The 18,405-nt window shown below is 40.6% G+C and overlaps 4 protein-coding genes across 4 annotated transcripts; 3 read left to right on the forward strand and 1 right to left on the reverse strand.

Annotated features, from left to right (window-relative positions):
* Window positions 1–3,324: 3,324 nt before the first annotated feature.
* LOC6584316 (ribonucleases P/MRP protein subunit POP1) lies at window positions 3,325–6,131 on the reverse strand. Its single transcript, XM_002009936.4, has 2 exons — window positions 4,367–6,131; window positions 3,325–4,309 (listed from the first exon to the last, which is right to left on the reverse strand). Exons 1-2 carry the CDS (start codon window positions 5,994–5,996, stop codon window positions 3,429–3,431), a joined length of 2,511 nt encoding a protein of 836 aa, XP_002009972.1. The 5' UTR covers window positions 5,997–6,131; the 3' UTR covers window positions 3,325–3,428.
* Window positions 6,132–6,413: 282 nt separating this feature from the next.
* On the forward strand, window positions 6,414–8,342 carry LOC6584317 (GDP-fucose protein O-fucosyltransferase 2). Its single transcript, XM_002009937.4, has one exon. The coding sequence runs from the start codon at window positions 6,522–6,524 to the stop codon at window positions 8,001–8,003; it is 1,482 nt and encodes a 493-aa protein (XP_002009973.1). The 5' UTR covers window positions 6,414–6,521; the 3' UTR covers window positions 8,004–8,342.
* A 72-nt stretch (window positions 8,343–8,414) lies between these two features.
* Window positions 8,415–10,845, forward strand: LOC6584318 (large subunit GTPase 1 homolog). The gene is made up of 4 exons (XM_002009938.4): window positions 8,415–8,611; window positions 8,680–10,000; window positions 10,064–10,269; window positions 10,329–10,845. Exons 1-4 carry the CDS (start codon window positions 8,513–8,515, stop codon window positions 10,542–10,544), a joined length of 1,842 nt encoding a protein of 613 aa, XP_002009974.1. The 5' UTR covers window positions 8,415–8,512; the 3' UTR covers window positions 10,545–10,845.
* A 1,526-nt stretch (window positions 10,846–12,371) lies between these two features.
* On the forward strand, window positions 12,372–13,357 carry LOC6584319 (enoyl-CoA delta isomerase 2). Its single transcript, XM_002009939.4, has one exon. The coding sequence runs from the start codon at window positions 12,433–12,435 to the stop codon at window positions 13,258–13,260; it is 828 nt and encodes a 275-aa protein (XP_002009975.1). The 5' UTR covers window positions 12,372–12,432; the 3' UTR covers window positions 13,261–13,357.
* Window positions 13,358–18,405: the final 5,048 nt, after the last annotated feature.

Below are 18,405 nucleotides of genomic sequence, written 5' to 3' on the forward strand. Positions count from 1 at the left end.
ATTTTTTTTCTTTTGTCCTTAGTTTAGTGTGAAGCAAATTATAATAATTATATTTATAAAATGTCAGCACATAGTATGTTAATTATTAATTTATGTACATCAATATACATATACATATATGCATATTATTATCTCTCTGTCTTTCTGTTACTCTGCATATTATTTATAATTTACTATTATGTTTAACTGTGTTTGTAATTGATTTATTTTCTCTTGTTTATTGTTTGTTATTTAAGTTTTGCTGCAATTCAATTAAAAATCATGTAAAAATAATGCAAACAAAATTATATATATATATATATACATATACATATATAGACATATATGTACAAAAAGGTTGTTTACTTTTCGCGTTGCAATTAACTGAGGTACAGTTGCTTCAAAACATGGTATGCCCTGTAAAATGTGTTTTGGTTGAGCATTTTTGAAATTCATTAAACACTTTTTGTGCTCGGCTCGGCAAAGACAACTAAACAACAGCAACAACAACAAAAGCCGACGACAGAACAGCAACAACAACAACAACAAACTGTGATGAATCATATTGTTTATTGACTTTGAATGCAATTTTTTTATGATTTGCATGGCATCGATTTCTTTTCTGATTCTATTTTAGTTTTTTGGAAACACAAATTTGGAGAAAAAAAAAAAAAAAAAACGGAAATTAAATAATAACAAAGAATCAACAAATTACTGCGAAACATGTGCAAGGCATTACAAAGCCAAAAACAAAAACATTTTTAATATTTACATATATATAAATATATATATATATATATATGTATGAGTATATATATATACATATATATATATATATATAAAAGTTTATAAATGTCCATTTTTTGATTATTAGTAGTGATGTTAAATGAGTAACAAAACATAAATAAATAGTAATTGTAATAATTGAAACTTGTATGTAAAAGCTACAAAAAAGAAGAGGAGAAAAGGAATAACCAAAATATTGAGAGCAAGCGAAGAGTTGAAATGTCGAATATGTGTGTGGTTCGTCCGCCCCCGAACACTTTCTAATTGGAAATCGGCACGCGAAAGAGAGAGAAGGAGAATAACACGTTTACAATTTACAAAGAAGCTAAGAACCATTTTTTGAGGATATGCAACGTATATCTTTAAATATATGTATACTAACCCACCAAATTCAAAGTATTTCAAATGTTTTATATACAATACGAGAACAACGCGAACGAACGAGCGGGATCGAACACGACTCGACGGCCCCGCCCCCTTTTCGAACTCTCTTTCCAAAAAGCAAAGAAAAAAAAAAAAAACGATAACTACAACTACTTATTAAACATAAAATGGCTCAAAATTGGCAACAAAATATGGTATTACCTTTTGCCAAAGACCAAAACAAAATACAAAAGAAAAATATATATACAAAAAAATATATATTTAAAAAAAAAAAAAAGGAATGCATAATATATATATGTGGAAATACTTCCGACCGATCTGGAGGTATATATCAAATTTTGAGCTGATTTGTTGCATGTTTTTGTTTTTTTATGTGTTTGTTTGTTGGCAATTTATATACACTGCCTCGTGTCTCTTGTACTGCTCATACGTATATACATATATACGTATATATATATATACATATATAGTTAATGTGTAGCTCTATACATGTGGCAAAGCAATCCAATCCTTAGAAGCCAGTGTGAAATGCATCTATTTATACACTCATTGCACTCATCAATAGAGATATATATACACTATATATACCCACATATATATATATACACATATATGTATGTATATATACATATGTTAAACACAAGCAAAGAAATCTCAAATTCAAATCAAATATAACATGTAGTCAAGTCGTAGGTAGTTTGGTCCACTCTAATCCAACTCTTGCAGTTATGAAAGGATATATACATACATACATACATACAATGGCGAATCAAATTCAGTTAAACATGTACTTGTGTAGCTTTTAGTAATCGATAAACCTATATATACATGCATATACATACATATGTATGTGTGTGTAAGCGATAAGGAATGAATGCTGATCCGAGCAGAGCAAAAATCGATGGAAATCATAAATACAAAATACCATACATATACATATATATATACATATATGTATGTATGCATCGTACATATGTATATCTAATTGTTTTTTCTTAAAGTATTTAGTTTAACATAAGATCATATTTTATGTATTTTTAATAATATTAACAAGAACAACAAACAAACAAACCAACAAACAACAACAACATTAATTATTGAATGTTTCAACTAAGTTGTATAATTATAAGTGACATTAACAATGAACGCGTCTCTAGACATAATGCAATTATGTGTAACTCTATCAGTATCTAATCAACAACAACAACAACAGCAGCAACAACAGCAACAGCAATACGATCGCTTCATCGGATATATCCGCACAACTATAACCACAACAACAACCAACAACAACATCCGACAACATCATCCAACAACAACTAAATAAAATTCATGAAAAACTTAACGCACAAGCTAAAGGAAATACGAAGCATATAACAGCAAAAGATCAATGAATACATAGATGAATTATATAAATCATACATCAATATAAATATATATATATATATATATATAGAGATTTATATATATATACATATGAATGTATGTATATATTCCATATACGTGTATACATAAATGCATATAAAGGCGATTTCAGTAACGAAAACTAAAGAAACAATTTCAAATAAATCAATACAAAAGAAAACATAAATAAATATATATATATATATATATATATATGTATGTATATACATGTATGTATGCATATATACATACATTCAACATATATATATATATATATATATATATATATATATATATATATATATATATATATACATATAAATGAAAGCATTAAGCAAAATTTACATGCATTTAATATACATTTTCCCATAACCATTAACATTAAATAAATACATAATTACAAAATAATATTAACAACAACAACAACAACATGAACAATTGAGACAATTGAGTATAGATGCGAATGCTATAACCCAATCAAGTGTTATAAGCAATTTTTAAATCATTATCGCATTTTAGATACCAAAATTATTTCCAATACGCGAATTCATTCGCTTCTCACTCAGTCGATGTGAAGTTCTGCCTAGGCTCTTAAAGGTCAAGCAGAGCGCATCGCAAACACACACACACACACACACACACACATACACACACATACTCACACACACACACACACACACATGAATTACATACGAACTAAAAGAAATGGCATACAAGTAATTTTAAATTGAATAAAATTAGTATTAAAAATATGTACAACAAATTCTCAAGTTGTTTTCGTATCTCAATGGGCTTTTAATGGGTTGCCTAACCAGGCAGAGTTTAACACACACATATTTAACTAATCAATGCTTAACAGAATAGTAATTCTAAGGCTAAACAGCCGCACACAAATCGAGATTGATTTGCAGGCGTGCGAAACGATAATCACGGCTATCCGCATTGCGCACCAGACAGAGCAGCGGCTGTCCCTTGGCACGGATTGGGTCTGCTTTGCGCTCGTGGAGCAGCTGGCGCAATCCATGGACCGTCACGTAGCCGACGCCACAAACGGCTGCCTCCACGAAGCTGAAGCCGGCGCTGCTCACATAGCCAAAGACCTCGCGGCTGCACTGACGCCGCACGCTGTCGTGCGTCTCGGCCGGGTCCGTGGGCAGCCAGAGGCTGCACATTTTGGCCGACTGCTTGCTGACCAGTGATGCCGTCTTGGCGGGCCGTATGTGCACGCGCCGCGTGCTCGTCTCCTGCAGGCGCCGCTTTTCGCGCACACGACGCGCTCGCAAACGCTTGAGCAGACGTTTGTGGTCCAGGCGCAATTGCTTGCGCAGACGCTCGTTAACATCCGAGAGCAGGGGTTCCGTATGCACCGGCTCCTGATTGTCCTGCTTCAACTGCCGCCAGTGGCGTTTCCAGTCGAGGCTTGAGGGCAGGCAAATCAATGCATTGCTCTCCAGGCTGCCGCGTGTATGCAAGCGCAATGCCACCTGGACGAGACAGTTGTCAGTGGGGCAATCCGGGAAGGGTTCTCGATGGCGCACGCATCCATCCAGGCGCTGCAGCAGGCCGCGATTGCGCATCACATAGAAGCTCTTCGCAGGCGTGGCAGGCGACAGATTCCAGTCACGCACCAGCGATTGCCATGGCGCCTTAAATGGACTGACCACCGCCAGCTTGCGGTAGTTGCAGCGCTTGTTGGGCGGCAGACGAAAGTAGCGGGTGCGCCGCTCCAAGGCTGTTCTCGCTGCCTGCTCCAAACCTGGCCAGACGAAACATATCAGAAATATTAGATTACCGAATGCTCACTGAATCTTACCAGCGACAGTATCCGGCAGGTGCTGGTCGACGCCCAGCTCTCTAGCCACGGAGTCGAATTCACGCAGCCCGCCAGGACGGGCGCCCCACATGATAAGCGTCTGCCAGAGCACCATGCCGTAGCGAGCGGGTGCAATCACATCCCAGCCAGCAGCGTAGCCCAAGCGTTTGTAGTTCGGCTGCTGAGATCCTGGACGTTGAATGAGCAGCAGTGGCAGCGGCTGCATCTGCTCCTCAAACGCACACGGCTCGCCGGGCACAATGGCGTGCCGTTGCCGCAGTTGATTGTATTGATGTGTCGACATCATTTGCTCGCTGAGCCGCACTCGCAGCTCCGGATCCCATAAATCGCTGAAGGGCGGGCTAGCTGGCGGCATCATCAGCAACTCGACCGACTTGCTTACGGATGACGACAGTTTGGTCGCTTTGGTGCGCTTGCTGGGTCGCTGCAGACGCGGATCGACCACATTGACGCCAAGTATCACATTGGATAGGACTTCGCTGGGCGAGTGCAGCTGCAGGGCAGCCTCGCAGTAATCGGTCTGATCTAGCAGATCGCTGGGCGCATCGAGCAGCTTCTTTGATGTGGATGTGGATGATTCGGAGCTGTTTTGCCGGCTGGCGCGCAGACTGGCAGCCAGCACGCACTGAGAACGAGGACCGGTTAGACGAAATCGATTGAATTCCTGGTTCAAGACCAGCATCTCCATGCCAGTGTCTTTATTGATATAGCTCCTGTTACGTTCGAACGCCTTGGTGTGTGTGACAAAGCGCGGAGTTTGGTCGTCTGATTCAGCGGGTAATGGAAGCTTCTCCTGTTTTGTGGACTTTAGCTGAAACACTTGAATTAGCTGCGCAAGGGTCGCCTCAACGGCAGCTGGATGCAGCCAAAGCCACAGAGTCCGCTGTGCCTGCGTTTCTGGCTGCTCGGCGGGGCGCCACATGAAGCTGGCGCTCTGCAGAGCACCCGCCGGATACTGGTCATCGGCGAAGAGCTGAATGGTGCCCTCGCGACGTCCACTCAAATATGTGCGCGCTGCAATGCCCAGTCCACAATCTGGACTCGTGAGTCGACCGAAACCGTGGCGCAGCTGGTCGACAGTGCCCAGCATTTGCACGCAGCTATAAAAGGAAATGTCCTGCAGGAGGCAGTGCTCGGCACTAGCGCGATAGCAGGCCCGGTAGGTCTTGTCGCAGCTGGCATAGGGCAGCCGATAGCCCCAGCGATCGATCATGTGGAAGCGCTTGGCATGCCAAATGTGCGTCTCGAGCCAGTTGATCTTGCGCTGCCGTCGTATGTATTCATTCAGCAGATTTTTTGGACGGCGGCGATACTTGCGGGATGGACGCTTACGATTCACAGGCTGATTGCCTGCTTTGCTCATTTGAGAACTATGGGCGGCACGGTATTTGCGCGGCAGGCGCTTGGGATGGTGGGACATGGCGCGTCGACGCATATGCTTGGGCAGTGTTTGAAAGATGAGCTTACTGCTGGCCGGAAATTGGGCATCTGCGATCATGGATTTGATCTCCTGCAGCACTCCAGATGCATAGTGATAGGTGGCCACATGACTGGGCAGTGTCACATGTCCGCCAAGGCTGGCATCGTATTCAAGCTTTTGCGAGCTCATCACGCAGTTTTTCTTGAACTCTTCTTTGGCATAAGAGAATCACCCATAAATTCAAACAAAACAATTTAAAGCACCGGCACGTGTACCGCTTTAAGAGGAGTGATACAGGCGGTGTCGTCTGACCAGCAGTTATCGATACCCATAAACATTGGAAACTATCTGTGCGCACAAGATACTATCGCTATCGCATGTTCAACTACACGTCGTTCGAAAAATAAATAAATCATAATGATATTAAGATGGAATAACTAAATATAGCCAAGTTGCTTTTAAAGAAGGTTTATATAATTTCATGAACTAATTTCTACAATTTTCACTTCATGCTTTAAACTATTTTAAATTTAACAGTTTGTAGTTCAGTGCTGATTTTGTCGTGATAGTTGTGTGGTATCGATAGTTTTTGTAGTGCATGAATTATTTTTTAAGCCAAGTTTTCACTTGTTTTACTATCGATATAAGATCAACACTCCGAGCTCTTGCTTTGCAGTGAGCCAGCGCCTATTTTAGTGTGTAAAGCGGCTAATAATGCAAAGATGGTGGCCGGTGCAGTGGTCAGAGCTTCTGCTGGTTCTGCTCTTGGTCGCTGCCTCACGGGCCACGTCTGGCCGTCCACCGCATAACACAACGACAGCTAAGCTCAGTCTGCTGCGGAACAACAGCTTCTGCCAGAGTGGCCTCTTTTGGCGGCTTCCCGCCAAGGACACCTGCCCCGGCTCCATACTGCCGTTGCGTGGCACCGTGTACATTCTGTATGATGTGAACATCTCTGAGGGATTCAATCTGCGTCGCGATGTGTACATACGCATGGCGGTCTTTGTCCGTCGCCTGCGACGCCGCAAACGATTTCGTAATGTTCGACTCGTGCTGCCGCCCTGGCCACGGCTCTACCACTGGCACTCGCATGGCCTGAACCAGAGCGATCTAATGTGGCGCAACTTTTTCGACTTGGACAGCCTGCGTCGCTATGCGCCTGTCCTCGACTACGACGAATTTGTGGCCGAATACCGTCAATTCGGTATGCCAGCGCCGCCCTACGTGCACGTCTCCCAGGCCTTTCGCCTGACCCACTATGAGATCATGAAGGAGCAGGGCATATTCCGGGACAAGTACGAGCGCATAACCCCAGAGGACTCCAATGGACGCCGCATCGAAGCGTGCAATGAGAACTCCGTCAGTGGCGGTCCGCTGCTGCAGCAGCGACTCCTACGCTATGACCGCTATCACTGTGTGCGGTTCCAGGGCAGCGCTGGCCTGTTGGAGCGCATGCTGCGCGAAGCCATCGATGAGGATACGTCCGGGATTGAGGATGTCGACGACATGCGTGTCTATGCGGTGCTCAGCGCCGAGACCGTGCTCCACGACAATTGGGGCGACGAGCACTTTTGGATGGCGCGGCGCTCGATGCGCTTTGCCAAGTTCCTGAACCAGGTGGCCGCGGACTTTCGTCTGATGGCGCTCAGCACCACGGACACGACGGCCGGCGTGCAGCGACCCGCCATGTGGGAGCTGGAGCGGCCTAAGCGCGATGCACGCGGCGGCGATTACCTGTGCGCCCATCTTCGGCGAGGTGACTTCGTGAGATCGCGGGAATCGACCACGCCCACGCTAAAGGCGGCGGCACAGCAGATAAAGCAGCTGCTGCGCGCATTCAACTTGACCACAGTGTTTGTGGCAAGCGATGCGACGCCATACGAGCTGCTGGAGCTCAAGGAGCTCTTCTATCGATTCCGGTTTGTGCACTTTACGCCGGAATCGAATGTGCAGCGACAGCAGTTGAAGGATGGCGGCGTGGCCATCGTCGATCAGCTAATCTGTGCCTATGCCCGCCACTTTGTGGGCACGTACGAGAGCACGTTCACCTACCGCATCTACGAGGAGCGCGAGATTCTCGGCTTCAGCAAATCGAGCACCTTCAATACATTCTGCAAGGCGTTGGGCGGCAATTGTGCCCGGAATGCCGTCTGGCCCATCGTCTGGAATGACGAGGATGATGAAAGATTTTACTAACTGTTTTTTATTTCGTGCATTTTGTTTTACACAGACAGCATATTACAGCCATTTATTTTTTTTAAGTGTAATAGTTAAGTGTATTTTACATAGGATTATTTTTGAATAATGTGAAACTTCGAACAAACTGCGATGCCATACCAAAAAAAAAAAAAGTTAAACTCATTTTAAACGTACATTGCCATTCACACGTGTACATACATATATTTTGGATATACAGGGAGAACTGATAAAGGTATGTCATGTACAGTTTATTTTTTTTAATGTGTGTTATAAGTTATTTTAAACAACTTCACTTTGCATATTTAAATAAACGATATAATACTAGGTGTCACAGAATACCGATAACAGTGTTTTTAGTATTTATTTGGTATTGTATCGCACAAATACCAATAGTACAGATGTATCGATAAGTCTGAAGCAAAATCCAAAGTTTCAGTTCACACAGTCGCACGTGTTTCGTTTTTATTAACTTATTAATTTAACTGTAACCAATATCCGTTGCCAAAATGGGCAAAAAGAACAAAGCTGGCACCAATCTGGGCCGTCAGCTAATTAAAGATCGCTTTGGCCATACGCCACGACGCAAGGTGGACAACGACACAATGGTGCGTAGTAAATTCTTCCACTGCATGCAATTAGCTAATTACATGTCTATGCGTATATAAACATGCAGCTACACACAACAGAGCTGCAGGATGGCTACGATTGGGGTCGCCTAAATCTGTCGTCCGTAACCGAGGAGTCGTCGTTCAATGCATTTTTACGCACTGCAGAATTGGCGGGCACGGAATTTCAGGCCGAGAAGCTGAACATTACGTTCGTTAATCCAAAGCAGCGTGTGGGTCTACTTAGCAAGACACAGGAGCAGACGATGCACCAAAAGCATGCCGAGCATCGTGATCAGCTGAAAATTCCACGTCGTCCCAAATGGACCAAGGAAATGAGTGCCGAAGATTTGGAGCGTGCCGAAAACGAAGCCTTCCTTAATTGGCGTCGGGACTTAGCACTGCTGCAGGAGAACGAAGAGATCCTTATGACTCCGTACGAAAAGAATCTCGAATTCTGGCGCCAGCTGTGGCGTGTCGTCGAGCGCTCAGATGTCGTTGTCCAGATTGTGGATGCACGTAATCCGTTGCTATTTCGTAGCGTCGATCTGGAACGCTACGTGAAGGAGGTGGACAGCAACAAAATGAATATGATCTTGGTGAACAAATCAGATTTGCTGACGCTGGAACAGCGACAACACTGGGCACAATATTTCGACTGTGAGGGCATACGCACTGCCTTTTACTCCGCCACCCTGGTGGAGGAGGAGTTAAAGCGGGAAGCTGAGGCTGCCAAACATGCTGATGAGTCGCCGTCATCAGCGATGGAGCTGAAGCAGCTGCGCGAGGCGGCTGAGGAGATTCAGCAATCACTGGACGTGGTCGAGCACGCACTGGAAGCCATAGAGAGCAAGATGAGAACCACGAGTGAACCGGCAGTAATAACAGAACCCAAGCTGCCCAAGCTGCCCACAGACAAGAACAGCGCACATCTGCTCTCTCGCACAGAGCTCATCGAGTTCTTGCGCCACATCTATAATGGTCCGAGGCACACTGCACAGCATGTCACCATTGGCATGGTGGGCTACCCGAATGTGGGCAAGAGCAGCACGATTAACTCACTGATGACTGTGAAGAAGGTGTCCGTGTCTGCGACGCCCGGCAAGACAAAGCGTTTCCAGACGCTCTTCCTGGACAAGGATATTCTGCTCTGTGATTGTCCCGGCCTGGTGATGCCCAGTTTTGTGCTCACCAAGGCCGACATGTTGCTCAATGGCATATTGCCAATTGATCAAATGCGCGATCATGTGCCCGCCGTGAATTTGCTCTGCGAGCGAATACCTCGTCATGTGCTCGAGGATAAGTACGGCATTGTGATAGCCAAGCCCCTGGAGGGCGAGGATCCGAATCGTCCACCTTTCGCCGAGGAGCTGTTGCTTGCCTATGGCTGTAAGTAAAACGTGAAATCTTGTCTTCGGTGTCACAGACTAAATTCAATGAAACATTTCGCAGATAATCGCGGTTTCATGACCTCAAATGGCCAGCCAGATCAGGCGCGCTCAGCTCGCTATGTATTGAAGGACTACGTCAATGGCAAGCTGCTGTTTGCACTAGGCCCACCGTCTGTGCTTCAGTCCGAATATCACAAATTTCCCGAGCGTCAACGTAAGCCGGTTGAGGAATCACAGCTGCCTGGACAACAGCAACGAGCCATGCGCGTAAGTTGACAGCTAGATCAGCCTTTCTGGACCACAACTGAAGTCGCATTTATTCACAGATCGATAAGAGCTCCTCCAAGGAACTAGATCAACAGTTCTTCACCTCCAAGCCAAGCGTTGCCCATGTAAAGGGTCGCACCAACTTTCCGCATGTGCGCCTGGCAAACGATGGCAACCTCGTCGCTGGCGAGGCGCCCGCCAAGCCCTGGCGCAACGTCAAAAAGGAGCGACGCGAGAAGCTGCGAAAGAAGTTCTCCCACCTGGATGAGCACTAGCTAAAGCAGACAGAGAGAAACCACACAAGCACTGTGGTGCGGTCGGTCAAGTGCTTCACGATGGCCAGCGCCAACTGTTTTTAAATTACTTTTAGTCTAAGAATTAATTTACATGCCGCTCTTACGAATGCCAGCTCCCCGAGATGGCCATTTGCGTGGCGCAACCAAGTGTACATAGATCGACATCTGAATCATTCAAGTAAAGTAACTTAATTTTTTTATCCACTGTTTGCAAGATATTAAGTCATGGATTTAAGTGAAAAACAAACTCTAATCAATATATAATTATTTGCAATTTTAATTCTTTGTTTACTTTCATTGTTGCCGAAGATCAGTTCTCAATCTTGCTTTACTATATATACACCTATGCTATATAGAAGCACTCAAGCTGCTTAGCTGCCTGTGAAACACATTGATATCGCTATCTCATGCAACCGGCTCGCGTGTCTTGCCTCTCTCTCTGTGCCGCGCATTGGCTCTGCAGGGCTGCACATGCCTTTATTTATAGCATATCAAATATGCAGCTACAGAATTACAAGACACTCTCCAAACGAGTTTCAATACGCTGCTGTTGTAAATGGAGCATTAGGGATATCAGCTGGCGTTTGTAACAGACAGCAGAGTGAGGCGTTCGATCGGAGTTGATATAGAGAACAATTTGAACGGTTTAAAATATGTATTCTTATTAATTTAGTGTACTTATTTTATCTAATTATATCTCTTTTTTTTCATATATACATATGTATTACTGAAATGCAATATAGTTATCTTGATTGTAGCATATATTGGCTTTGTAATTGTAATATCATATCTTGGATGTAGATTTCTTGATATTCGATTGTAAATTTCTTGGATTGAATAGTTTCGATCTAAAAATCTAATTTTGAGATTGAATGAATGAAGTGGAAAGATTGCTAGCCCAGATCAGAGCTGACTACTGTGCAGTCGGTTAGGAACTAGTATAAGCTATATAGATTGTATTTGTAATGAAAAAAATAATATTATTATATAAACTCTGTAGATTGTTTTCTCAGGCTCTGCCAAAATTGAACTTAATCTTGAAATATAAATAATTCAGAAAAACATTTGTTATGTACTATAATTAAATTTTCCTAACAATGATTTCCCATAGATAATGGGTTCAGGGTATAAAAAAGTACTATATGTTATATATAATAATATTATTTCAGCTGAAACTCGCTGAAACTCAGCTGATTTCAATATAATATATATAATATATACCCTCAATGTGGAATTATGAAATCGAGCTTCTTCATTAAGGGTATTTAAATCATATGGAACTGTGAAATCAAGTTCGCTAAATTGGGTTATAGTATAAACAATCCATATTTTTCATAACTACAAAATTGCAAGCTATAGCTCAACGTTCAAAACGTCTTAAAAAGTAATTTAGTTTAGCTGCATTACTATTGCTCCATTAATCAACATGAATTAAAGGGTATTTCTAGGTCGGTGCTTCTCAGAACATTTACCATTCAATAACAAAATACGAAATATGTTCAGCTCTTTTTATGGAATGTGTTGCCGGAGCAAGTTGTTGTGCTTGTTCTTGTGCTTGTTGATTCAGTTGACAAAGAGAGAAAGTGGAAAGAGAGAAGAAGCGGGAGCGGGAGAAGGAGAAAGAGAAGGAGAAGGAGAAGTTGCTCTTGCTGCTGCAAAACTGAACTTTGGATCAAGCAACATCAGCGATAGCTGCTGAGCGACCTCCTCGACTTTGCGTCGATGTTGATAACCAGCCTCATGTGTGCGTGTGTAGATGTGTGTGTGTGTGTGTGTATGCACATATGTAGCTACGATCTGTTTGTGCGCTGCGCTTGCCGCACTCAGCACTTAGGTGAAGTGAACTAGTCTGTTCTCCAACGTTGCAATGAGTGAAGGTGGAAACGCTGCTCCGGCCACTCCGACGGCCAATTTCAAAACTTTCAGGGAGCTGCGATTGGAGCGTCGCGGTGCGCTCCTGGAGATTCAATTCAATCGGCCGGCGGTGCAGAATGCGCTGCGCCGTCGCACCGTCTACGAGCTGCTGCGCGCCTTGGACGTGGCCAATGCGGACGAGACGGTCAGCCTCGTTGTGCTGACGGGCAATGCAAAGGCGTTCACGTCGGGCAACGACCTCACCGATTTGCTCGCGCTCCAGCGGAAGAGCGGCACCGAGGCATTGGACCTGCACTTTCGCGCCTCGAACTACGTGATGAAGTCGCTGGTGAAGAAGATGCTGAACAATCGCAAGGTCCTGGTGGCCCTGGTCCAGGGCAACTGCATTGGCCTGGGCGTTGTCATCTGCGCGCTGTGCGACATTATCTACGCCACGGAATCGGCCCAGTTCTGGATGCCCTTCTCGCAGCTGGGCCTGTGCGCCGAGGGCGCCACCAGCTGGACGCTGCCTCAGCTGCTGGGCCGCAGCAAGGCAGCGGAGCTGCTGCTGTTCGGCGAGCGGCTGGACGGCAAGACGGCACTGCAGCACGGCATGATCGCCAGCCTGGTAACCGACGAGCAGGAGTTCTGGAGGCGCATGGAGCAGCATTCCCGACTGCCGGCCGCCTCGTTGCGCAGCTCCAAAAAGCTGCTGCTGCAGCCATGGCGCCAGCAGCTGCTCGACGCCCTGGACGCCGAGTGCGAACAGCTGGAGGCACTGCGTCTCGGCCCCACCTATCGAGCCCAAATAATGGCCTTTGCCAGAAGGAGCAAGCTGTGAATTCCTCTGATTGTCTAGATAATAGGTACACTAAGATAATATTCCTGGTAAACTTTTTTTTTTTTTTGCTAATTTTAATATGTTCAAATAAAAATGTATAAAAGAAACATGGAGAGTGAATACGCATGCGGAAAAAAGAGAGGCAGAGAGAGAGAGCGAGAGAGAGAGAGAGAGAGAAAGCCTTCAAAACATATAGAAAGAGAAAATAATTGCGAGAGGGGGAGCGAGAACAGAGAGAGTTTTCGAAGTATGTGGAAAGAAAAAATGGTAGACAAAGGAAAAGAGAAAGATGTAGGAAAAATAACAAAGCAGATTAATGATAGACAGAGAGAAGTGTGTAGAATAGGAGAACGTGAGACAGAAGGAGAATGAGTAGGGAACAGAGAGAGAGTGAGAATAAGAGAGATAGAGAGAGAAATAAATATAGAAACGAAAAAATTGAGTGGGACTTAGAGAGATAGAGAGTAACAAAGGTGAGAAACAGAGAATAGAGAATAGTGAATGATGCACAGAGGATGATTTATATACAAAGAGAGAGAGAGAGAGAGAGAGAGAGGGAGTGCGAGTGAGAGAGATGGAAAGTCAAGGAAAGTGAAACAATTGCGAAATACATAAATAGGTTGTTAGACAGTGGGAGAGAATAGGAAAATGAGAGACACACAATGAGAGGGGGGCAAATAAAAAACGTGAAACGCAAAAACAGAGAGAGACACAGCTTGGGAGATAGAGAGAGATGCGGACAACCAGAGCAGGAGAGCCAGCAGCAGTAAAAGAATAAGCGAGACAGAGAAGGGAGAGAGAGAGAGAGAGGGAGATAGTGGGCTAGTATAAAACAAAAATATAGAAATGAATTGCATGCAGAATCTTAGCCAAAAATTCTTAATCAGGTAATCCTAATGTTTGTTTAGTCAAGCAGTCAACTTGACTGATACCATAAACCAGTCCAGACACTCGAAAGCCAAATGCAAGTTGTGCATGCGATATCTTGGTATATCTATATCGTCTATAATTAGAGTGCTTAGCTGTGCCGTCTGTTTGATATCAAGTTATCTCTTTCCATTTATCAGCCGAGTCTTCCATGCAGAGATAAGTTTTTATTAGATTTTCCAAATGCAGATTTCTAGCTGCAATCTCTTGCAATTCATACCATCTCTTCCATTGCTCACTTGATAAAGGCTTACCATTATCAGCTCTACAGATTGACTGAGTTAGCATTTTAGCTTAGCTATACTATAGATCAGCTCTACTAAAGATTATATAGAGTGAGGCCTTTGTAGATATGGTACGATCTGCAGCCTGCAGAGACTCCACCTTGAATAAACCCCATACAGATATACATACATATGCCTAGATATTCTATAGATCTATAGATCTATGTTCCGCTCTAGATTGAAGAGAAATCATTGCGCATTTTGATTGAAAGAAAGGAGTTTGTATTTTTATATAATTTCTCAGAATTTGAGCTGTGTTATTGCCGTTGATGCTATAACCATGTTTTTTTTTTTTTTTTTTTTTTTTTTTTTTAGTTTTGTTTTTCTTTTCGAATTATTAATATTAAATGTAGTTTTTAAAGTGAAGTGTAAAGGATTTTTGCTCTATGTGTATTCCATTTGTTGCTTTTATGTATGCATCGCCATTCGCATAAAGCAATTATAAATGTATATACATACATATGTATATATATATATGTGTGTGTGTGTGTGTGTGTGTAGATGTATGTGTGTTGGCGAGTTTATTCCTTTAAATGATTCAGATAATTTGTTGCTTGCTTAAAATGTTCTTAAGCTTGACCTTTGTTTGTTCGTTACTTAAGTGGATCTGGCTTAGCTTAAAGCTGTTGGTCAAGCCACTCAGTATATATATGTATATACATATACATACTTGTACAAGTGTAAGTGCATTTGCTTAGTATAAAGTTGCATTTCTTTTGCTTTTGGTTTTGATTTGTTTATTTTCTTTGCCTTTCTTGGAGATGATCTTTGCTTCCTTTTTTCAAATTTCTTTGCATATTCAATTTGTTGTTGTTCTTTTCTACAATTTTATTTGTTCGTTTTTTGTTTTTATATTTTATATATATTTATTTTATTTTTTTTTTTTTACTGCTAGTTTCGATAAGAAAATAATTTTGTTTGGATATTAATGCATTTGTTTTCTTTTTTTTTTTTAATTGTTGTTGGCTTTATTATATATGTACATATATGTATGTACATATATATACCTAGATTTTCATTTGTTATTGTTATGCTTGAATATGTTTAAACACTCTTCATGTGTAAAGTAAAATTGGTTGTCTAGATTATTCACTAGCGCTCTTCTTCTTACATATTGCTAGAAATTATTAATTATTAATTATTAGGTATTATTTATATATATTGTTGTTGCTGTTGTTGTTGTTGTCGTATGCCGCAATTTGTTAATACTTTTCTGTTACATTTTGTTATTTATTTTATTTTATTTTATTTTTATTCTTATTTTTATTTTATTTTTTTTTTGCTACAGTTGTCATTTGATGAACTGTTCGATTTTTCTTTAGATTTATTCATAATTTGTTATTTATAGTATTACTAGCTACGCTTTAACAGACAAAAAAAAAAAAAATAACAGTTATATTATATAATGCACCTGCGCTAACTTTTGTGTTCATTTGTTAATCAAAGTGTTTTGTTGTTGTTGTTTTTTTGTTTTGTTTTGCTTTTCTTATCTTGTTTATAGTATTTATAAATTTAAATCATTTTGTTGTATTGCTTTATTAATTTACTAGTTGAACTTTTCACCGATGCTTTCTATCGCTTGTTATTGCTTTCCATTGGCATCATCAATGATCGAATCGATCATCGATTATCGATAATTGACTATCGATCATCAATCATCGATGGTCAACTATCGATCATATGTATCGCATATAAACGTTTTTATTTTTTTTTCTCACAAAATCTTAAACCCTGCACCCAAATTATCTGAAAGAGTTCTGAAGTATATCTATGAAAAGGCAGCATATATATGTATCTATATACATATAAATCGATATATATAAATCGATATACATATATCTTCACATTGCCTGGGCAGTATGATTGCGGGGGGTGTGTGAGGGGGGCACAGGGTATCCTACAGCAGCTGCGGCGGCATGCGTGAGTGCGGTTTATAGTATTCTCTATGTGGTTTAAATTGACGCTGAATGTCCTCTATGCATACCCTGTTATTGCTGTTAGCGGGTGTATAGACGTGTCAGGCTATTGATCAGTTTCGCTTAACTATAAATTATATATTTATATATATATATCAGTTTATATCTATTATGAGTCCATAAAGCTACCTATTTGCCATCTGCCAGTCTAGTTGCCTTTCATATTGCAAATTCTAGAAGGGATTTTTGTTTTGTTTTTCTTCTTTTATCATTTTTAAATTCAATTTGTAATATATTTTCATAATGTAATAAAATATTAAGTTATTTGCCTTTTTGCAATTAAATACGTATTATTAATATTTTGGATGCACTACGGTCTATGAATATATCTTGTGTGTGTGTGTGTCTCCCTCTCTGTGTGTGTGTGTGTGTGTGTGTGTGTGTTGTTATTAACTTTTCTTGTTACTCTTTGCTTGTCTGGCGAAGCGGCTGTCGTTCAGTTGAGCACAAAAATGAAAGAGACGGAAGAAGGTGAGAAACTGTGCATTGGGTACAGGGTATTTGCTAGGCGAGCACTCGCTTGTCGCACTTTTGTTGTCTGTTGGCCGTTACTGAGGACGGATTAACTACAAAAAATGCAAATGTTATGTTACTTAAGGTAATTAAAAAAGTACATTATCTGATCTGTTTAACTAATTGTTACTATCCATCGATTACATAAGGTATTGCATATATGTATATATTCCTCATCATGAATTTCTATTTTTGGTTTTTGGTTTTTGGTTTTTGTTTTGGTTTTTGTTTTTTTGTTTTTGTTTTTGTTCTGTTGATTAGGCACGATCTCTCAAGCACCAGTTAGCATTAAGGATAGCGAATCAGGCAGCTCAACCGTAATTCAACTGAGGATTGAGGAAACCGGCCTGACTTAACTACATACATATGTATATACATAGGCTATATATATATATATGTACATATATATATAGATGCTATAACAATTCTGATTTCGTTTGCATTAATTGTTCATGTATGTCAGATATATCTCTATATATATGTATATATGTATGTATGTATATACTTGTTATCTGTTAAGTTGTTAAGGCAAACGCAAACGCATTTTAATTGTGAATACAAAGTGTCGAACGGTTTTAGCCACCTTCTCTCATTGTGTTCTCTACATAATATAAATGTTGTTAATCTTTAAATATTTCAATAATTCTTAACTCGTATTCAGTTAAGCAAAATGTATATGTCTGTATATATATACATATATATGGATATATATGTATTCGCTAAATCATTTTCGATTATTACTAAAATGTTTTAAACTATTTGCATTGGTTTAGTTTATGATTTTATATTTATTTATATATATATATGTATATATTTTTTTATTTATTATTATATGTACACATACATATATATATACATATGTATGCATGTATATTTTACTTTACGTGAAATCACAGTCCGTATGTGAAAAGACTTTATGTACTTGAATGATAAACTATGTATATGTATATACATATATTTGTGTGTGTGTGTGTGTGTCTGTAGTTGTAAATATGCATTATGTATACGCTGTATATACGCATATATTGCTAATTATATATCTAATCAATGCATAAGTTTATCTTAAGGCTGCAAAATTGTGTCTCTGTGTGTGTGTGTGTGTCTGTGTGTGTGTGAGGCAAATTTGATAACAATTTAATTATTGGCTTTTAATATTATTTCGTTTTTATTTAAAATATAAACTTTTGTTGTTGTTCTTCTTTTTAATAAAAGGCATTTGTTTAAATCTTTTGTTCATTGTTTTTTTTTTTTTTTTTTTTTTTTTTTTTGGAAAAAAACTTCTTGATTTAATTTTTTCTTTTAATTTTTTGTTGTTTGCTTTTTAAATTTAAATTGATTTGTTTAACTACGTAATGAGTATGTCTATAAGATTTGATTTAAATTGTTTTCATTATTAGCTAAAATTTATATATATTTTAGTTTTTATTTTATTTTTTTTTTATATA

Source organism: Drosophila mojavensis, unplaced genomic scaffold, assembly GCF_018153725.1.
Source record: "Drosophila mojavensis isolate 15081-1352.22 unplaced genomic scaffold, ASM1815372v1 contig_136, whole genome shotgun sequence".
In the NCBI taxonomy this organism is placed as follows: Eukaryota; Metazoa; Arthropoda; class Insecta; order Diptera; family Drosophilidae; genus Drosophila; species Drosophila mojavensis.

What these genes read in the sequence shown, in the direction of transcription:
- LOC6584316 (XM_002009936.4), bottom strand. Translation starts at nt 5,996, where the DNA reads ATGAGCTCGCAAAAGCTTGAATACGATGCCAGCCTTGGCGGACATGTG. An exon ending in CCTGCCGGATACTGTCGCTG is followed by an intron (nt 4,310 to 4,366) that starts GTAAGATTCAGT and finishes TCGTCTGGCCAG; the next exon opens with GTTTGGAGCAGGCAGCGAGA.
- LOC6584317 (XM_002009937.4), top strand. Translation starts at nt 6,522, where the DNA reads ATGCAAAGATGGTGGCCGGTGCAGTGGTCAGAGCTTCTGCTGGTTCTG.
- LOC6584318 (XM_002009938.4), top strand. Translation starts at nt 8,513, where the DNA reads ATGGGCAAAAAGAACAAAGCTGGCACCAATCTGGGCCGTCAGCTAATT. An exon ending in AGGTGGACAACGACACAATG is followed by an intron (nt 8,612 to 8,679) that starts GTGCGTAGTAAA and finishes ATAAACATGCAG; the next exon opens with CTACACACAACAGAGCTGCA. An exon ending in AACAGCAACGAGCCATGCGC is followed by an intron (nt 10,270 to 10,328) that starts GTAAGTTGACAG and finishes ATTTATTCACAG; the next exon opens with ATCGATAAGAGCTCCTCCAA.
- LOC6584319 (XM_002009939.4), top strand. Translation starts at nt 12,433, where the DNA reads ATGAGTGAAGGTGGAAACGCTGCTCCGGCCACTCCGACGGCCAATTTC.